Source organism: Microcebus murinus, chromosome 9, assembly GCF_040939455.1.
Source record: "Microcebus murinus isolate Inina chromosome 9, M.murinus_Inina_mat1.0, whole genome shotgun sequence".
In the NCBI taxonomy this organism is placed as follows: domain Eukaryota; kingdom Metazoa; phylum Chordata; class Mammalia; order Primates; family Cheirogaleidae; genus Microcebus; species Microcebus murinus.
In genome coordinates, this window is record NC_134112.1 from 56406172 (window position 1) to 56429241 (window position 23070).

At 34.2% G+C, this 23070-nt stretch overlaps 1 protein-coding gene across 1 annotated transcript in view; it reads left to right on the top strand.

The window, feature by feature from the left end:
• SEMA3C (semaphorin 3C) overlaps window positions 1–23070 on the top strand; it is a 158313-nt gene that overhangs the window by 101886 nt on the left and 33357 nt on the right. Inside the window, exons 9-12 of the mRNA XM_012779502.3 lie at window positions 271–385; window positions 2390–2459; window positions 3699–3843; window positions 12492–12714. Coding sequence (XP_012634956.1) covers window positions 271–385; window positions 2390–2459; window positions 3699–3843; window positions 12492–12714 — 553 coding nt within the window. The remainder of the gene's footprint in view (window positions 1–270; window positions 386–2389; window positions 2460–3698; window positions 3844–12491; window positions 12715–23070) is intronic.

Here is a 23070-nt window from a genome sequence, read left to right on the forward strand (position 1 = left end):
TGTTAAAATTACAAAGATGTAGGGCATATATTATCAAATAAATTAATTGATTTCTAGGTGATATCATACTATAAGAGAATAATAGTATATATCAGTATTGTATAAAATACTATTGGCATTAAATATTTTTCTTTGGCTATTGATATACAAATGTGATTAACATTTCCGTTCTTCAGATTATAAAACATCCTCAAACAATGAATCTAAGTTTAATTTTTTTCATACACTACAATATTTAAGCAATCAATTATGTTTGCAAAATGATTTCAGAATGACACTGGTGGACTGCGTAGCCTTGTCAACAAGTGGACCACCTTCTTAAAAGCGAGGCTGGTGTGCTCTGTGACGGACGAAGATGGCCCGGAAACACACTTTGATGAATTAGGTACATAGCTGTCAGATTGAAAAATGTTTCTGAAAGAGAGCTTATAAGGTTTATATATTTCAAGCTCTCAGAAAAGAATGTATTTTCCGTAGATATTTTAGCATAAGTAATGTGCTAATTTGAATGAATGATCTTCAGGTGTCCTCAAACTACAGCCCGCGGGCCACATGCGGGTGTTTTTGCCCATTTGTTTTTTTTACTTCAAAATAAGATATGTGCAGTATGCATATGAATTTGTTCATAGTTTTTTTTTTAACTATAGTCTGGCCCTCAACGGTCTGAGGGACAGTGTACTGGCCCCATGCTTAAAAAGTTTGAGGACCCCTGACTAGATACTGCTCATAATAATCTTTTAAATCTATTTTGCACCTGATTACACTTCTGGAACATTTAGTTCATTGAAGTAATCATGATATATGAATGTGTGTGTGTGTTGGGGGAGTACTTGAATGGTTGATATATAGGTAATAAATATGTTTGTGTTTTTGTAAATGAATATGTATTTATTATATATTTGAATGTCTACTATTCTTATTTGAGATCAGTTTGTATGAGAATTTAGCTATATAATTTTACTATTGCAGCTAATGGAGTGGAGTAGAATTTGAATGGAAAAGTGTCAGAGTAGACATTTGAAGACTTGTGCTTCTGTCTTAGTTCTGCTTGATGACCCTGAAACCAAATATTCTCAGCATGACATGAGGAGCTTTATACTTTCCAGGTCAAATAAGGACTAACAGACTGATTCCTTTCTATAAAGGAGTAGTTCTCTTTAATTATAATAGCCTGGTACACATCATATTCACTAAGTGTCCTTTATAAATGGCTTTTCTTTTGCATTAATCTATTAAACTGGTAAATAATGATTATTCTCAGATTTTGAGGCAGATGATGAGAGAAACAATAAAATTGTATTACAATAAGAAAAAAATTAGTATTTCTAACAGTTATCTGAAATAGACAGTTGTTCTCCTCAAGTGCCATTATGTTGATCATGGAAGCATAATTTTCTGTATAAGCTTTTCTAGAAAAAAATCCTAATATATTGTGACATAGCCTAATCACTCATCGTATCCCCATACTGTTTGCAAGTATGTTTATGTGTCAGTTTTGCTTGTTCTTTAGGGAGAACTAGATATTGTCAACCTTTATTTACATATGGAAAGGATAGTCATTATCAATTTATTGCTTAAAAGGTCATTTAAATTCATTGTTAATTTAAAATGAATACATATTTCTTTGTATTTCTCAGCAAGGATTGTATTTTCAAGATTGTCACCAAATCCCGACCTTTCTTATAAACATAGCAATTGACTATTAGTTGAGGTTTTCTACCAGAAATCTACTTTCATGCTCTGTTATTTATCACCATACTTTATTTCTGTCTTTGCCTTAATATACTTTAAACATCTTGTTAGAGGAACTATTCATTAAGTAAAAAAATATCACTAGCAATTTTGACCATAAACAAAAAAAAGTTTTATTTTACATTTAAAAAGTCACTGGGAAAAAGTTTCTTCCATGTTCCATGACCTAACCCCAGGTCAAAAATAAATCCAGATTTGTAATATTTTTTAAATTTCAAAAAGTAATATATCATTGTTAAAGGATATTTAGAAAATCCGGAAACATAGAAGCAACCAGAAAATGTCTATAGCTTTGCTATTCTGGGATACTCACTGTTAATCCGTTTCTTGTATCTGAATTATAGTTTTAATGTTTACATAGCTCTAGTCCATATTATATAGCATTATGTTTTTCTATTTGATATTATTTTATTATCATGGTTTCCATAGGGATAAAAAGTCTTCATAAATTCCATTAGTGTCTCTGTACCATTTTATTTGACTTACTTTGCCATGTTCCTGCCGTCCACATTATGTTACATCTATATCTATCTGAGAAGTACTTTTCATAGTTGAAATTATATACTTTAGGTAATTTTTTAAAACAATATAGTTAATATTTGGAAACAGTAAAAGAATAATGTTTTCTTTTTTATAGAGGATGTATTTCTACTGGAAACTGACAATCCAAGGACAACACTAGTGTATGGCATTTTTACAACATCAAGGTAATTATTAATCAATTATACTTTATGAACTACACAATAAAATGTATTGAGTACTAATTATTATTATAGCCTTCTTTTCTTCAACATTTAATTTTACATAGTATTGGGAATGTAGCCCTCCTGTTTTATTTACTTTTGGCTGTTACCAAAATATATCTGAGTTGAACTAATGCTTTCAAAATGGTTTTGTACCAAGATTTGTAATGATTACATGCTATTTTTCTCTAAGAAACAAAAATATGAATTATAATGCAGGAATAAAGTATATTAAATATTATGGTTTATTTGAGCATTGATGATCAACTAAAACTTTTAGCATTTTTTTTTTTTTTTACTGTTTTGGGAGGTGATAGATATGGTTATTACCTGGATTGTGGTGATGGTAACACATGTATACATATGTCCAAACTTACCAAATTATATACATTAATTAATTATGTATAGTTTATTTGTCTACCAGTTATGCCTCAGTAAAGCTGGAAAATATTAGCCACTTCCATCAAAATATATTTTACTTCTGAAGCAATCTGAAGTGATGGCTATTTAGAAACTAACAAAACACTGAAACAGTTTCCATGATCTGGATGACAGTATTTCATATATTTGAAAATACGTTTAATTTTTTCTAGTTTGTGTGGGGTTCCCAGACTTGATTAGTATATATTTAAAGATAATTCATAATATTGTCACCCTTTCCTGTACATATTTATGTTTATTAATTTTATATTAGAAATGTTACTTCGAATCCAGCATAATATTCTTGCTGTGACTTGGCCAGTGCAGAATGTAACGGGTCCCATTCATCAACTACAAAACAAAAATCTAAAAGTTTATCATTCTTTACTAACTGAGAAAAACATGCTATAATTGTAAACTACAATGAGCTATTCAAACTAAAATAAATTTATAGAGATATTGATTTTAAATCATATTTACATTTGTCTAAAATATCTAAAAATATTTCTTTAAACATGTGTTTTACTCCTGTTCTAACAAAGAAGTTCTATAACTTATTATTGTCTACTACCTCCATAGCCATATTGAATATTTTAATACTTTATGTATAAAAGCCTTGTTTTACCGCAGTAGAACTTTTTCCGCTTTACACATGTGCACCATTACATTTAACCATAATTAATTAAACTGATTTTGAAACATCATCTATTTTTTAGATTGTAAATTTAAATTGTATTTAAATTTTAAAAATTAAAACTAGACTTTTTCTGTTTTCTTTTTTAGCTCAGTTTTCAAAGGATCAGCAGTGTGTGTGTATCATCTATCTGATATACAGACTGTGTTTAATGGGCCTTTTGCTCACAAAGAAGGGCCCAATCATCAACTGATTTCCTATCAGGGTAGAATTCCATATCCTCGCCCTGGAACTGTAAGTATCCAGGAAAGTTTCTTTATTATCATGCTTTTAAAAAATCACATAATAAGAAATGAATATTATACTGACATTTGTTAAATATAAGCATAGACCAACTGGTATACTCATTATGATTTTTCAGCTCATGGGTTCCTAGATTTAGGATTTTATTAATATGTCATATATATTATAGAATGCTTTCTGTATTTTTTCTAAGTGCTATTGGTAATAAAAATCTCACTTATATTCCAAGACAACTGTGTAAGTTAGACGAGGCAGAGATATTTTCCTAATTTTATTGGCAGAGAAATCATAGCTTTGAAAGTGTTAACTTCTCGGCAGCAGCCTAAGAATTTGAATGCTGGTTACTTTAAACAACATTTCTCTATATTGAGGAATCTCATCTATTTTAATGAAGGAATAACCACGTGTGAATTAATTTTGAGATAACTTCATATAGAGATATTTCAATTTCTAGGGATATTGTTAAAAATTATGTTATTTGTCAAAAAAAGAAAATTTGATATGTGTAAGCATAATTTCAATAAAAGTGATGTTATTCAATTAAAATATTTATAAACTATAAGGTAATATAAAAATTAGAACTGTTGACATGCAGCTTTCTAATTAGAAATCATCTAAACTAGAACTACTGTTTTTAAAGCATATAGATATATCCATATCATTCAAAATCAGTAGTATTAAAGGAGGCATTGTAAACTAACTTTCCCAGATGAAGATACAGATAGTACATGGGCATATTGGAATTGGAATTTTTCTAGGACTTTAATGATAACAGTCTTATTATTTGTTTTTCATTTGGCCTATAATAATGATGCCTTCTAGAATATTGATTAGTTTCTGTCTCTATGAAATGTCAGACAGTATACAGATTTAGAGTGGATGTTAAATAATTGACAATAAAGAGAAATCAAATCTTCTTATATCTCTGAATTTCATAGAATAGAGTTATAATTGTAAAATGGATGAATATAAAGAATAATTTTATGAAAAAGTCAAAAAATACTATTAACATTTAAGTAAGCAAAGTATTTTTTCTTTTTACTTACACCACATAAGTTTTTACTTATTGTTGACTCTTTTTATTTTTAAGTCATTAGAGTTTATTTGTACTGCATTGTTTATTTCTTTATTTTCTCATCATCTTAAATTACACTGCTGTCAATTTTAAAAAATACGAAAAAAGAGTTTTTACTAAGCCTTTGAAAAAACTATTTATTTAAAATTAAAAGGGCTTGAGTTTGGCTTCCTGGCTAGGAAGCTCAAAGATTAAATATTCACATGTATTTTATATAGAACATTTGATCTTTAATTAACCTTGTAAAATTATGAGAATTGCTACTTATTCAGGAGAATATTAAATTTTAAAAAGTCATAATTAATCATGATCGACAAAAAAGTCCTGACATAGATTTCATAATATCCTTTTATGGATATCCAAAATTCTTCTCTCTTGCTGTTCACAGCTCAAAAGAAAATGAACAAATCATTTACTTATTTTGTATAACATAAGGAAAAGAATCAGCAGAGATAGCTATCTTAGGATACTTTAGATTGGGGAGTATTGGCTAAGAAGCAAGGATTACGTAAGAGAAAAGGAAGCAGAAGGGGAGGTTGAGCAATTGTCAAATTCCACTTGAACGTCAGAGGCTCTCATTATTTCATTCACTGTATTTTCTGCGTTTCCAAATGACTCACTGATGACATATCCAAGAATAAATCATATTTTTTGGAATAACTTGGTATTTGATGTTGACCTAGTCATAGCTTCATTTTAATATGGAGAATTAAGGGGCAGTTATAATTTCATATACTTTTATTAGTGATTCTTTTGAACAACATATGCATGGGATTAGTACAGGAGCAATTGATTCATAAACTCAACAAAATTTCATTCCCACCACCCTTAAAAAGAGAAACCCCTCAGGTAAAGGAATTAAGCACATAAAAGAGAGCCATGCTGGTTGAATCAGAGCCTCCCTACAGTGTGTGCTGAAGCTGGCTTGTCCCCAGTTCAATTACAGATCATGGTGTTACCTTGAAATCAGCCATAGAGAGAGTATTTACACCATGGAAATTGGCAAATGCTACAAACCAGGGATTTTTTTTTTCCTGAGAAAAGTGACCTTTGGCCCCACCCTTCATCAGGCCCTTCACCCACATGGCAACTTAAAAAGCACCTTAACAAGTTTGTTGGACTCTAAGAATCACAGTAAGAAAACCACTCATGTCAAGTAGCAACTATTCTAGAACGTAAAATGTAGGAATAGATAAACCCTTTTTAGTAAAACTAAATAAATTGACGCTAAATTAGAAAATGCTATCAACAGGCCCACTTTTATTTTTTAGTTCTCAAGAATAAGCATTTTTTCTTGTTCTAAAGCACTGCAGAGTAAGCCAGGGATTAGTGACACACATCTGGAGCAAACTCCCTGAAAAAAGGGAGTAGTCAGTACTTGAGGCATGTTTCTGTAATGTGGTTTCTTACATCTGGTGTTGAGACCAGAGCAGCATCTTTAAATCAAAAAATTGTCAGATGAGTGATCCTTAGGGATTAAAAGAGGCAGGGTGGAGGAGTGACCTCTGGAGCTCCTCCTGGAAAAGCATACTTCCCTGAAGATCTGGTCCTCCACCCTTTAAGGAACAAAACACCGTGAAGTCAGCTCTCTGACCCAGGGTGGCCAGTGTTTGTCTCTTCCCTGGACTTCCAGGGTTTAATATCCCACTCATGTAGCCAGAAGATCTGCAGCCAAATGACCCCAAGCATTCTCTTTTTTTCTAGGGTTAAGAACATTGCTTCCGAAGTCTTCTGTATGAATGATCAACTGTGATTGTTGTACTTAATTTCCCTATACAGTAGTATGGTTGCCAGGTCAACCCCATAAATATCTGATGGTTCTTAAAGAACTGACACTGGTAGAAATCTTATACCCTCATTCTTATGTTCCCTGTAAGTGCTTCTTGTAAGGCAGGGTGGATAGCTCTGTTAGCAAACAGCCCAACCAGCACGGCTGTGTCAGTAAGAAGCAGCCTGCCAATTGTGTCATAATATTTTTCCATAAGTAATTCAAGTTTGTGGAAGAAACAAGACACCTTTGGTATGTTGCAAAGGGCAGCCAAAGACTGCAGACTCTGTGTGGCTGAGCTAACATGTTACATTATTCTGTTGCAACAGATATAAAGCTTCTGCAGGAGATTGTGTTTGTATATACTGTATATCCTGTGAAATCTGAACCTAATAAAAATGTTCAATTTTAACATCTATTTATAAGTGTAATGGAACCATCTGTTTCAATCATCATGCTTTGAACAGGTCTGGTACCATCAAAGGAATAGAGAAAAGTCACGATTCACACAGTCAATGGTAGCAAGGAAAAGAGAAGTTTATTGCTGGCACTTTTGTTGATTCCATACATCTTCTGGTTGTGCCTACATTACTTCTGTTTCTCTCAGATGTTTGAAAACATTCAGTTAGGAAAGTTTACAAGAAAATTGAATCTACAAGGAACATAGACATAAAAAGTTAATTACATGTTGTCTCACATCATTATACAAAATATGTGCATAAAATAAATATGATTGCAGTCTAGAGGAGAGAGACATTGTAGTAAAACAGCCTTATGTGAGAAGGTATATTAAAAAATGTGAGATTGAGCTGGCCCTGAACACTGAATGGATGTAGACAAACTGGATTAGGATATTTTAGACAAAGGTTACAGATAGAAATTACTGCACTACAAGGCACAGATAGAAATTAATAAGTGAGTCCTGGAAGCTTTTCATGGGCTAGTAGGATGGGAGTAGAACATTTTTGTTAGTAGTGGAGGACAAATGTAAGTAACATGAGGGAACAACTGGTACATAAGTACAAGTCTTCAGGTATGTAATTCTTTGGACTTCAAACAAAGGGACTCAGTTAACAAGTACTTAAACATAAAATCAGTTTCTTTCAGTATACAAGTTTCATGGACCGATGATAGAACCTAGCCCAGATTCTGGTTGCTGCTACTTCCCTTTATTTATCCATATACCACTAGTCTTTCAAGTGTCAAGTCAAGATCCCCCGGACCATGCCAGTCACTCTGTCTCTAACTAGTTTCGCATTTACTTCCTGCTGTCTGTCTTTAGCCTCATATCCTACTTCTTTCTTCACTTTAGGCTCTACGATTCAGCAATTCCCAGAAACTACTGTACCCTAAATACTCCAAACTTGGTTTTTTCATCTCTAGACATCTTCACTGACCCTGGAAGTCTTAACTTCTTCACTATTCTAAATTCATATTAAGAAAATTCTGGTGCTTAAGTATATACAGCAATTGATCTAAGCAATAGAACTACATAATAGAACTTAGCTCTGTTATTGACTGGGTGCGGTGGCTCATTCCTATAATCCTAGCACTCTGGGAGGCCAAGGCAGGAGGATCATTGGAGGTCAGGAGTTTGAGACCAGCCTGAGCAAGAGCGAGACACTGTGTCTACTAAAAAAGAGAAATAAATTAGCTGGACAACTAAAAATACATAGAAAAAGTTAGCCAGGCATGGTGGCACATGCCTGTAGTCCCAGCTACTTGGGAGGCTGAGGCAGAAGGATTGCTAAAGCCCAGGAGTTTGAGGTTGCTGTAAGCTAGGCTGACACCATGGCACTCTAGCCCAGAAAACAGAGCAAGACTCTATCTCAAAAAAAAAAAAAAAAAAAAAAACCAAAAAACTTTTTATTATTTTTTATTATTTTTTTATTATTTTATTTTAGATTTATCTCAAATTATTACTATTTGTCTTAATATTTGAATATGTCCATCTTCTTACTAGAATATGTGTGTCTAGAAGACAACATTAGCATCTTATTCTTATGTCTTCTACTGGGCACATCAAAATGCTTCTTGAATAAAATATATCCAAAGAATGGGACATATATTAATATATAAATATGTCAATGCTAAAAGCTATTTAAATGGATGTATGAAGATTAAGAGAACAGTTAAGAGCTTCGGAAAGTAGCAGATGTTTAGAAATACCTGAGTATAGGAAAGAAGTTAGGGAAGGGCAACAATTGCTCTTAATTCCTCAACATGGCATTCTTATTGTTCCTAGCATTCACCTAACATCTTAGTAATCAAAATACTGAAAACGTCTTTATTCAGGAAAGGAGTGCTTATCACTGCTTGATAAACAGAAAGCTAGAATAACTGAAGAAAAACAAACACTTAAAGGAGAAGTTTAATCAAAATTATTTAATGACTGTTTACATAGTAAAAATAACCTTCTAAAGAATGAAACACTAGCTTATTTAATGGACAAAGGCTTTATTTTATGATAGCACATAGATGTTGTATTATCTTGAGTTTTCAATACACATGATTTATTGTATTACAAGGTGAGGGAAAAGCTAATCACATGTTATTTATACTTGGCAGTGTTAAACTGAGCAAACTCACTATACAGATAAAATCTACAAACAGTAATCAATTTTTGTTCTTGTAGCCATTGTTGTCACTCATTTTATGTCTTATCTGCAAAGTTTATGCCATAAATCAGTGGAAAAATTAATTATTATAAAAATAATTCTTTAATAAATTTCAAATTAAACTCATAGTAGGAAACACTTATGTCTAAGTGAGAAATTCATTGTGAATTTAAAACAAAAGTCCCAAATGGGAGATATTTGAATGAATGTAAAATAACTGATTTGATTTAAGTTACCTAGTTAATAACTACAGTGTTGAGCAACCTTAACATAATTTTTGTCTTAATTTAAATTACCTTTAAGTAAAAGCCAGGAACTAGGCAATTAGGATTTAATAAGCTTATCACACACCAAACTATACTAACTGAAAATTATATAAATTGCCTAGTAACCTATGCTAACTTTGGATTTTTCTAGAACTTAGATGCTTGCAAATACTTAGGGAGATATATCACCTTAGCAAACCATAATTAGTGGTGTTTTATGAAGATCTGGAACTATTTAAATTGCCCATGCATTGTTATTTCCATGTTTTCATCCAGTGAGCAATGTATTTCTCTTTTTCCACTTTGTGTGAAGAATGAGGGTAGAAAATACCCGTAATTGTATACTTTGCAGAAGTGTAGAACACATCGTCTTAGAACAACCTCAAATTAAATTCTTTGTCCTCATTTTGGTCTTCATTGTGGGCAATTTATAAACATGTGTCTTTAAATATAATGCCTTTTATTAAAACAAAAACATGTGAACTCCAGATGAAAGTCTAGTTAATGGAATAAAGAATGAAAGGCTTAGTTTTATTACTTTTCTCATTTTCTCTCCTCTGTTAAGTCATTTAATTGCTCCTTATACCTTTCCACAAAAAGAGAACTATATTTACCAGTCCTGTAAAAAGTTCTAGCAATGTTAACTGGTCAAAGTTAGGCTAAAAATTGCACTCCTGGTGATGCAATCTGCATGAGCAAGACCACATTAGTCATCTGCTGACACATATTTGCACACGTGGCTCCGCCTGGCAACACTTGCCCAGAGGCACTAATACTTTGAGATAGCTGTTGCAAGGGTTTCACTCAGAGGTTGTCATATTTTGGTCCCCAAAATTGTTTTTCTTTTTTTACTGGGTGAACTTTAAAAATTTGGCAGATTTCACACAAAATTCCACATTTCTATCTTCTGTTGAAATCTGGCAGCACTGGGAGCAATCCGCTGGAAATAAGTGTCCATTGCCATCTTTGGGGAAGGCACGGTTTTCCAGTTTGTCAGAGTCCTCCTAAAACTGAGGCTGTGCCCACTGCTCTTGATCAGGCAGCTTGCTGAGTCACTTGCCTTTTCCCTTGTACCTCTCTAAAGAAAACTAGAACAAAAGTGCTGTGTGTTTCAAGAAAAATATAGCATAGTGTTTTTGTTTCTGGAAGTGGGGATACCGAGAGGTATTTAATAGAGTTAGGCAAATGGTGTTTATATGTGTTAAAATGTTATACCCGACAGTTTTGATCATGTGACAGCACTCCGATCCTAGCAGTAAGTGAGTGAAAGCTCGTAGCTTCAGCAGTGCACAGCCTACCCTTACGCTAGGCCTCAGGTGCCCTGTAAATGGAACCTTGTCTTCAGAAGCCCTCGTCAGGCTCCCTTTCCAGAACTGCTAACACTGTCCAGCAGGCCTTTTTTTTTTTTTGGATCTCATTATCGCTTTCATCCACTCCTTTGAACCTGATGCTCTGAATCTTTCCCTCATAGCCAGAAATGAGGCCCTTATTTCATACAGCCCCCCGCACCAAAATTGCAAGTCAAATATAGTAAATGATATCATGCAGCAGTTCCCAACTTTTTTGACACCAGGGGACACGTTTCCTGGAAGATAGATTTTCCGTGAGTGGTGGGAAGACGGGGTGGGGGTGTTGGCTTCAACTTGGATCATCAGGTGTTGGATTCTCATGGGGAGCGTGCAAACTGGATGCCTGGCTATGGGGGGTCTGACGCAGCGGCTGATCTGACCCGGGCGGGGCTCTGGGCGGTGATGGGAGTGAGGGGGAGCAGTTTCTGCTGTTGGTGAGGGCTTCCCTCCCTTGCCCCCCCACCCTCACCTCCTGCTGTGCTCATGGGTGAACCACAGATGTAATGCATTCATTCAGCTGCTCTTTGTCTAATATCTACTTCTACCAGCTTTGTTATAGGTCCAATGGCAAAGCAATGGACAAAATAGATTCAGTAAACACACAAATTAAGTTCTAGAGGGAAAAAGAGATAATAAAAATATAAGCAACTGTTAGTATACTGTTACATTAATAAGGGCTGTGCAAAAAAATAGCAGGCTAAGGAGATAGAAAGTAGAGAGGGACTATGAGAGCTCTTTTTATATATGACTTTAAGGAAGAAACTTTTGAACTCAGAACTGAGTGAGGTCACAGAGAAGCCACGTGGGGTGGTCCAGCAAGGACTATGCCAGACGGGAATAGCGAATGCCGAGACCCTGGAGCGGAGCACACTTGAGGTCCAGGAGCAGTGAGAACTAGGGCAGGAATTGCAGCCTCAGGCCCGATCATGCGGGGGGCTCACAGGCCATTCTAAACTGTTGGGATTTTACTCTAAGGGTAATGGTTATCACTGGTTTCTTTTATAGTAGGATTATCAGATCTGGTTTACCACATCTGATCTAAGCTCCAACTTCTGAGGTTCCTCTTTTGAGAGAGGTGACCAGATGGAATAAAGCTCTTGTTCATTAGAGCTGTGATTGAATTTGATGATGATAATGTAATTTATTTTAACAAGTAGCAGCATGGTATTGTGTCCACAAGTTTTTTTCCCAGCAATATAGTGTCTGGCACAAAATAAAAAATAGAAAATTGATGAAGAAGTAGGGTGAAAAGTTATATATAAAATGGAATCAGCTCCTCTCTGAAAACAGGTAAGGTAAGAGAGCTGGGCTTAGCCTCATTCAAATTACAAAATAACAACAAAACAAAACAGAAATAAATTATCAAATAATATACATTGTATGTTAATTTTCTACAAATAGTATTATATAGAGGATCATGCTGTTTATTTTCTCCCCAATGGGTAGCAAATACCCTTAAAACAACTGGTACTTCTAATTGTTTTGAGAAGTAAAGCCTTTTTGATGATTACCAAAACAAAGTAACCATTTTATTAACTTGGTTCTTCTTAAAATATTTTTTAGTGTCCAGGAGGAGCATTCACACCCAATCTGCGAACCACCAAGGAGTTCCCAGATGATGTTGTCACTTTTATTCGGAACCATCCTCTCATGTACAATTCCATCTACCCAATCCACAGAAGGCCTTTGATTGTCCGTATAGGCACTGACTACAAGTACACAAAGATAGCTGTGGATCGAGTGAACGCTGCTGATGGTAGATACCATGTCCTGTTTCTTGGGACAGGTAAGTATTTAAGTTCAAGCTATACTTTAACATGTAGTAAAAGAAGAGAGACTCCAGCCTTTATTTCTGTCTGGATCTTAGCAAAGTATTTATCTCTCTATGCCTCAGTTTCTACATTTGTAAAATGGAGCTAATAAAGTAAATTACTTTAGAGCTTTATAGAGTTGTGAGACACACATGAATATATATATTTATGTGTGTGTGAATATATATGTGTGTATATAAATGTGCAGGTATATATATATATAGTATCTATTATAATGAAACATAAAAATAATGAGCTGAATTAGGGGATGGGAAAAATTTTAAGTGTAGGAAATGTTCCTCTCGACAAAAGCAAACTCTTGTGTCTTCTTAATTAAATACATGGAGCCACTTTTGAAGGCTAATGATGATAGATAGCATGTTCTATATAACATTTGGAAGTGAGTTTAACTCACATGCAGATAGGTTTTTTGAAAATATCTATGGTGCAGTTTTAATACATCCACAAATGCTAATTTGTCAATTTACATTAATAGAAGTTGAGAGAAAATACTCATTTGTAGACTTACACAATTCGAAATGATAATCCATGTATGTTCTACAGCAATGTGTGGTCCCTGGACTAGCAAGATCAGTATCACTGAGAACTTGTTAGAAATACAGATTCTCGGGTACCACATTCAAAATACTAGGAATGAGACCGAGTCATCTGTGTTTAACAATCCCTCCAGGTAATTCTGATGTATACTACAGTTTGAGAACCTCTACTCATGAGAAATAAAACCTGGCTTACCAGTCTATAATTAAAAATATTTTTCAAACATCCCCGACTACCTTGCAGGCAATGATGAAATCTCTTATCTTACAATAACACTCTTTAAATTCATGTCTTGTAATTTTAGGACTCCTCCATGAAATTATGTAGTTTCTCTACTAGATGAGGAAATACATATAAAATTATGTAAAAGTCATTATAAAATATAGCAGTGTTAGAATATATATTTGGGGTTAAGGAATGCATTGCACTTGGACTTCAATCAATTTAATATGTGGATATTTTTTCTTGGCTAAATAAAATTTCCAAAGCCTGCTTTTCTTATAATGGTCTTATTTTATCCTTTTATATTCTTAAACTTCAAACTTCAGACCTGAAAGTTTCATTTTCACATAATTTCATTGTGTACTGGTCTGAGATTGAGAATCTTCTAAAATATACCATAGTTCGGCATCCTTTCCCATGCTTGGACATAGTCAAGTTTTCAAGGGTCCTGTCTTTGCTTGCCCGATGTTGGAGGAATAATCCTCCCTTCCCAGACTAACCATTCCCCATTTGGCTCTCAATTTGTATCTCATCCTGCCATCTCTAGGACCTTTATTATCAATTATATTCTTATTCATTTTACTCTTCATTTTAATCTTCTGCTGAATACTTAGCTTAGAAACCTTATGCTGGGCTACAAAACTGCACATGTATCTTCACCTACAGCCACTTCTGCTGTGTTACTGATTTTGCAAGGTCTGGCATGTTCTCATGATAAGAAAAATAGTCTTTTAATTACTGAAATAACTCTCTCCTCTTTATATAACTTGGCATTGTAGAGTCTCTCTTTGTCTATTGTTTCAACCACGTGTGACATAATTCCCCTCTTTTTTTGGCTGTTCCCTCTTCATTAGATGGCTTCCTTCTGCCCACAAGTGGGGATATTCCCTAAGGTTATGTCCATGGTTTGTTCTCTCTCTCTCTCTCCCCCTCCTCCATTACCCTCTCTCTCTCTCTCTCTCTCTCTCTCTCTCTCTCTATATATATATATATATATATATATATATATACATATATATATATATATACACATATATATATGTATATATATATATACACACACACACATACATATAGAGAGATAAATAGATTATATATATTGATTCCTTGGCCTTCTTATTTATCTATTCTTTGAAAGCAAATCACAAATGTGTACCATTAGTCCTTGCCATTTTTATGCTTGTATTTGCATTAACAACTTACTGTCAGGTAACAGACATTGCATAACCCATTAATATTTCAAACATCATACTTCAAACTCAGTTTATCCTCTTCTAAAACTTTCTAACCAGTACTTAATCCTATCTCCCATATTTGCATTCATTACTGTCCATTCCTATCAAGGTTCTATCTCTCCTTGATATATAATTTCTCTCTAGGAATAGCATAGTACCTGGTAAGCTCAAGAAATATTTATCAAGATAAATTGAAAATCATAACTCTGTCCATTGTTACTTATATAATGAAACAAATTAATAAATGATTCCAAAAGCTAATCTTCATTTACATATAAGCTGTGTTCTCTATACAGCCTCTACGTAAATGACTATAAAGAGTTGCTTTTAGCCTCAGCTCAGATATCCAATGTGGAGTTTATATTTGAAAAAAAAATTTTTTTTTCTGAAGCTAAGCTGTAATTTGGAGTCACATCTCTCTTTAATGCCTCATATTACCCAGAGAAGATGGCAGTATTTATTTTATTTTATTTTATTTTATTTTATTTTATTTTATTTTATTTTATTTTTTTGCTTTTTGCTTTTGAAGCCTGTCTTAAATGTGGAGTTTGATGCCATGATCAGGTTGTTTTTTTCATGAAAATCTACATACTATATGTAGATTGCATGGATGGAATTTTTAAGCCTTTTAAAATTATTCAACAGTGTATTATTCAGATAGAAGACAGTAAGAAACATGCTTTTGCGCAAATTCTTTGGCTTTTCTTACCACATAAGTTTCTGGCACCTTTACATAGACTTTTTTGTTGGTATTTAAACACTTGTGTCATTTTCAAAAACAATATTTAGGCATATGTTTTTAATTGTAGTGGGAAGCTTCACTAATGATTGCTTGCAAAGCCACATGAGCCTCTTGAGGATTCCATCCTAATAGGAAAGTGTGTGCTGTGACAATGTCTCTGCCAACAGCATCTTTCTGAAGAGATGGCGACTCACAAAACCATCGAAGCTTAGCCTCGTTGGTATATCAGACTACACTATAATTTAAAAACAATGATTTCAGTTTACCTGAAACTCTGACAACCAACATATTGGTATAAAATATTTCCTACCCAAGGAGTTCTTGTAATAGATAGCTGGTGGAATTCCTTCCAAAGAGAGGTCTCTTATTTGTAACTAAAAGTGAACAAAACAGCTTTATCTGAAATAGTTCTTGGGAGAATCAGAGGACTTTGTCTCAGGATTTCTTAGCTTTGTATATCTAAATGTCTTGGGAAGGTTAGAATATTTTTGGGGTGTTGCCAAATCCCCCAGTGCCAGAGAACCCTTTAGCTATTATAAACAAATAATGATGCTCCAGTTATTGCCACAAGGAGGGTGCTTCTGTCATGGCTTTCCTCCTTCTGTATCTCATGGAAAATTTAGGGGAACTCAATGAAAACATTAATTGTCAAAGAAGATACCAAAGCACAACTTATGTGACAGTTCACTGGAACACAAGTAGGAGATCATGTAATTGTATTCATTAAACATAGTGTGAATGATTTTGTAGCTCACAGAATCTCCATGGTAGTTGTGTGGGCTTCATGCCTGGTAAATCTTACAGTTAGCCCATTCCCATTTTGGCGTACAACCCCAGCTGAATTTGAGACCGTGATAATCTGGCCTTCCACTCACATTGGACTGCCTCAGATTATTTTTGTGTGCTACCTAATGACAAACAAAGAAATTAATAAATAAATAAGAAAAAGAAAAGAATAAGAAAAAAAGGAAGGAAGGAAGGAAGGAAGGAAGGAAGGAAGGAAGGAAGGAAGGAAGGAAGGAAGGAAGGAAGGAAGGAAGGAAGGAAGGAAGGAAGGAAGGAAGGAAGGAGGGAAGGAAGGAAGGAGGGAAGGGGTGGAGTGAGGGAGGCAGGCAGACAGGCAGGCAAAGAAAAGTTGAGTTTTGTCCTCTGACAGAGTTTCCATTGTATAAGGGTTGACAAACTACAACTAAATCTGGCCCATTCCATGTTCTGTGTGGCACATAAGCTAAGAATGTTGTTTTATATTTTCAAATAATTGGAAAAAAGATATTTCATAAGCAATGAAAATTATAAGAATTTTAGATTTCAATATCCATAAATAAAGTTTTATTGGAATATAGCCACACCCATTCATTTACTTTGTGTCTGTCACTGCTTTTGTACCATAACAGCAGACTTCAGTAATTGCCACAGAGACTTTTAAGCCAGAAAATCCTGAAATATATATATTTTTTGGCTTTTTACAGGAAAAGTTTGCTGACTTCTGTTTTGGTTGACAATTGCAAAATTTTAGGAAACTTAAGACTTCTTAAAGAAACTATTTTCTAATATATAAATATGATGCAGGAATTCATAATGTCCCAAATCAATATTTCTTCCATCTTGAGTAAAAAAAATAATTTGCCATTTTATTAAAAACCTATTAAAACTAGGAACTAAGCTTATTTATTTTCCCATTCATTCCTGCTACTATTACCCTATAAAAAATCACAGGTTGAATAAAAATTGTTTTAAAATCAGTGCTTTGTTTTATTCTGTAGTATTAGAGATGTGAGTATTTTTATGTTCCTTACTCCTTTTTTTTTTTTTTTTTTAATCTTTAGGAAGGGCTGTAAAATAGCAGGCAGGGGCTCTCATAGGATTAACATTTCTATTTTAACTTTGCCACCTACTGCTTATATCCAGGCCATTTGTTCAAAGCAGACTGTGTTACACAGTCAAGAGATTTTTGCCTGTTTTCCTTTTGCTTCTGGTGTTATGAAAATATTTAAGTGTCTGGGTCAGGTTCAGATACATTCTGTCAAATTTATATTTTTAGCACTCTGAATGAATCAGAATGACATGCGGTTTTTGAGGAAAGAGTGAGAGTATTCTTATAAATGGGTGTTAGAGGGTTAGGATGATTTAATGCTATTATGATTTTTTTAAATGTAGGGTCAATACATGTGGTGTTCTGCCAAAATTCTTATATAGTATATACTGTTTCGTGCTTCTTACCAGCTTCCGTTTAACTGGGTGAGTACTAAGTTGGAATGTTGGCTCCAATAAGTCCTTTGAAAGTGTGGAGTTTTGAAGTGTGTACCACATATGTGACTAACGCCTTAAAATGCTTGCCTTGCAGTGTTAGAGTGTAACTGCACTCATAGCAGCTAACCAGTTCTGGCAGTTGCATCTCTTGGAATGGTACACTTAATGAACTGCAGAGCCAGGAATTTTGATTTTTTAAAGAACTCCCTAAAAGACTCCATGTAAAATTTGATAGCTGGAGTAGTACGTTTGAGTTCAGAAAAGATGACTGTCAGTTGGAAGCTGTGCATGAATGTCACTCTAAGGATAATGTCTAGACTTTCCCTTTGCTTCGAAGTAAGGAACAAATCCCTTTGTAAGTCACTGATTTTTAATAACATTGTGGGTCACTGCTTTCGAAAGCAGAATATGGAAACTTCTGAGAGTTTACAATGGATTCTACAGGGATTATCACAGCAGGAAATAACTAATGGAACAGAGTGCAATGATGGCTGACTTAATAGGAGAAAGATGATAAGTCACAATGTCATGACTACTGGATCATGTAGAAGAGTAGGAAAGAGAGTCATGTGGAGAAAGAGGGGAAACAAAAAAAGGAACATAGCCCATAGAGTGATTGCTAATTTAGAGACAAATGTTCACATTTAAATTTTACCTCAAAAAAATAATTTATTAAAACTCAAAAGATGGCTAATTGCTGTAAAAAATTATTTCAAATAGCAGAATTTGTTTCCAATAAGGTATTCTTCAGAGATTTGTTCTTTTAAGGATAGTGTAATGTGTTATGTAATGATTCTATAATATAAAGTTTATATACACATATAAATGTATAAAAATATATAGAAATAATATAGTTTTAGCAATAAATATATATATGTAATTGTTGCTAGTCTGCTCGAACTACCCATTTATTTAGTTTTCTACTTATGCAAATGTAACTTTTTTAAGATTCCTGAAAAATTTTAGTAATATTCTAATGTTGATAATTAAATTTATCTACAGTGCTTACCTTTTGCCAGCTATGCTATATGAATTATCTCATCCAACCCTCATAAATATCCTATGAGGAACTGGAAGAGTGTAGGTTCCATGAAAGGCAAGGATATTAGTTTGACTTACTCATTGCTGTGTCCTTACTACTTAGACTAGTGCATCACTCAAAGTAGCCCTTCAATAGATATTATTGGAATGAATAAGTGAATGAGTTGCACTTATTATCCATCATTTTATTGTGGTGTTTGGGCAGAATCTCAGATAAGTTAGGGTCACATAGATGGTAGTTAGTATATGATACAACTAGAGTATAAACCCATGCTGTCTAATTTCACATTCTGAGCATTTATCCTCTTTACATTTCTACCTCATTTACCATAATTACTTTATAATTGTTATTTAATGAAATTAATTTCATTTATATTTTCTGGTTTTACTATGAATTAAATATTTCATCCACATATGTCAAGAATATTGCTGATGTGTTGACATCCAACATTAGCCTTGCGTTGCATGGTGAGTGATAGCACTCACTTTAACTCATGTACGTGTTGTCACCAAGTCTTACATGTGAGCGAATGCATCCTACAAGATAACAGAGAAGACTTGGATGAACTTCGCCTTGGAACAGACTGTATTTTTTAAATGTGTGTGAATTAACTGTGCTAGAATTCAACCTGTGAAGCTGATACTTTTATATAGCAGTTACATTATACTTAAAAGTATGAAAGGTAAGAATTTGAGGAGAAAAGAGAGGATATAAAAATGGAGCAGAACTTTACCTTGATTTTTGATGTATCACTGAATTTTTACACATTTGAAATTTGTTTTTAAATGGGGCTTGTATTTATACTCAGAATATCTTACACACTCACCAAAACACATGTGAAACTCATTGGCCTACTTCTGTTTACTTAATTAAAGTAGATCCTGCGTAGTTGATTGATATATTTGGAGGGTTTTAGAATATTATGCAAGGATGTGTAGTGCCTCTCGGTAGGAGGAGAGATGGTGGTAATTTGCTTTGTATCACTGGTTTATTTCCTATTTAATCACTGACATTTCCCTAGATAACCAGAAAACAGCTACAGCCAACCATCATCCCTGGGTATTCCCTCTATTTAACTCTCTACTCCTATGAATGTAAGAAAATTTTCTAGCCTAAAGGCATTAATTTGTGAGGCCTATTATCTGTGTGTCAAGAATAAATAGCCACACTATGTTTTGTTTCTTGATGTGCTGCCAAGTTTCCCCGAGGCAGACTTGGCAGCCCTTGTCCCTAGAAGAAGAATTCAGACTATTTCTCAGCCAGGCCAGGTCTTCGCTATGTGTCTACCCCTAGGAGGTCCATAGCTGCCAGTTATGGTGGTGGTTTTTGCGGAAAACCAGCTTTTTAAAACTTTTTGTTGAACTTGGAAAAGTTCAAATTGTAGAAAAATGGAAGGAAATGTTTCATTATAGAATGTGAAATGTTGTGCAAATTGGAGCAAAATGATTTGGAACTGGAGTTTCTGAGGAAGTCTGTGGTATTAAAATCATGTGTTATACTTAGTTGACTGCTTATTTTTCTCTTCCACTAATAATGCTGTAGGCAGAATAATGCACCCCCCTCCAAGTATCTTTATGTCCTAATTCCTGCAACTGTGGATATGTTATCTTAATTGGCAAAAAGGACTTGCAGATATGTTTAATGTTATAGACCTTGAGATGGGGAGATTTTCTTAAACTGTCTGGGTGTGCCCAATCTAATCACAGGACTCCTTAAGAGCAGAGGCTCTTTCCTGGCTAAAGTTAGAGATGTGACAGTGGAAAAAAATGTAAGAGAAATGTGACTTTGCTGTCCTTGGGGATGGAGGAATGGGATCATATTCCAATGAATGCAGATGGTCTCTAGAAGCTGAAGAACTTGAGGAAGTGGATTCTCCCTAAAGCATCCAGAAAGAAATGCAACTGTCCTGAAACCTTGATTTTAGTACAGTGAACCCTTTGTTGGACTTCTATACAGAATTCTAACATAACAAATTTGTGTTGTTTTAAGATATAAGTTGATAATAACTTGTTTAGGGCAGCAATAGAAAATTAATTGAACTAGGTTCTGTTTTCTAGCTTAGTTGATGCATTTCTTAATCTTTTAAATAAAGATTAATTAATTCTGATGTTTTAAAACTCTAGAGATACCCTACTGATTTGATTCATGCAAAAATATAATATGTTATATTCTATAGCTCTTTCTCAATCAATATAGAGTAATATAGTCATATATCATAAAGATGTAATTTACTTATTCATTAGGATTTATTGAGCTTATTGCATGCCAGGGGTTATGATATATAAAGAAAAATAGCAGCATCACTTTCCTTTAATGATCTCTTGGCCCAATAGAGGGGAAATTGATTCCAATTCAGTAAATATTTATTTAGCATAGGAGTGGCTGCCTGATACACATTTCGGATAGTTTTCTATTGCTATATAACAAATTACCATAAAATTAGTGACTTAAAACTACCCACACTTATTATCTCACAGATTTCAAGGATGATGGTTTAGCAGGCCTCTCTGATCAGTGTCTCACAAGGTTGTAATCAAAGTGCAGGCCAGGCTGCATTACTTTTTGAAGTTCAGGATCCTCTTCTAGACTCACATGGTTTTTGGCAAAATTAAGTTTCTTACTGTTACAGAAATAAGGCCCTTAGTTCCTTGAGGTTGCCCACAGTTTTTTTGTCACATGGATCTCTTCATTGTGTATTCAAAGCATGGTTGTTTGCGTCTTCAAGGCTAGTAGAGTCTCTCCCTTCAATCTGGTAAGACAGAATCTCATACATATATTGTAGCATAATCATGGTATAAATATATCATCACCTTTCCATTTTTCTATTGATTAGAAGCAATCCACATGTTCCACCTGCACTCAAGAGGAGGAATTATAGACTGGCATGACTCATTAGGGGTCACCTTAGAATGTGGCCACAACCCACACACATTTTAGATATATCACTTTGGTGATGATGTAAAGGATATATTAAAGACAGAGAAAAGAAAAGAAGACATTTTGCATAGTTTAGGTAAGAAATAATGAGATCCAAAATTAAGTCAGCGGTTGGAAATGGAAGGTTGAGAGATATTATAAAGTTTAAAAGATATTTAAGAGGAGGAAAGGACCTGGCAATAACACATGGATTTGTGGATCAATTTGTGGATTTGTGGATTGGCAAATAGTGAAAAGAAGTACTTCGATTGATCAGGGTAATAGAGAATCAGCAAGCAGATTTTGAGAGCAATGAATCCCTTTTTGAATGATACACTTATCCTTTCTTTATATATCAGAGAATAGATCACTTAACATACCTTATCTCTTTCAAACTTCACAGGAACCCAGTGAGATAAAATCGTTATCTCCATGTTATAGTTAGGTAAACTGAGGCTTTGAGACATTAAATGGCTTGCTTAGGATTGTGAAGCTGTTAGGAAAAGTAACTAAATTCAAGCTCAAGTCTGTCTCACATTTTGTTGAAGATTTGGTGGACTGTCCAGATAGATAAGTCCAAGAGGGTGTTTGTGCAGATGCACTTCAGCAGAGAGGGCCATGCTAGAGATGCAGATACGGGAGTCTTTAGCAATGTAGGTGTTAGCTGAATTCATGACAATGCTTGAGGTCATTCTAGGGGACTACGCAGATAAGTGTTTAACTCTGAGAACAGATCTAAGGAGTGGGAGAATAAAGAATATTTACCAAGAAGATAGAGAAGGAATGATCATGAAAGTAATGGGAGAATACTAGAAAGTATTAAATAATATAATACCATGGTGGCCTTGAGAACAAGTTGTAGCAGGCAGGAAGGAGCAGTGGGCAAGTGCACCAGATGTGGCACATTTGTGTCTGAGAACCTTTACAATGTGCTGCTCTCTTCATTATCCCATCTTCTTACACACTAATGACATTTGGCAGAGGAATTATCATTCTGAAAGGAAAGAATGAGATATGAACAAAAAGAAGTAGGAAGAGATTTACATGAGCAAATAAATAGTGGGTTGAAGATGACCAAATTCAAAGGGGAATATCTTTTCTTTACCTGTGCACCAAGAAATGTGGATAGATGTTCCAGGCCAGTTTATGTATATGTTTTAAACTTTGAAAACAAATGCAGAAGAGTCTATCTTATGATAAACATGGAAATTTAGTTGTTGCATCCTTTATAGGACTAGTAACACCTTACAGAGTACACCTGAATTACTCAAGCTAGGTCAATTTGTCTGAAATTTAAATATAAATAAAAGCAATTATTGATGTAATACAGTAAAGACTACTAAAACATATGATAAATAATTTTTAG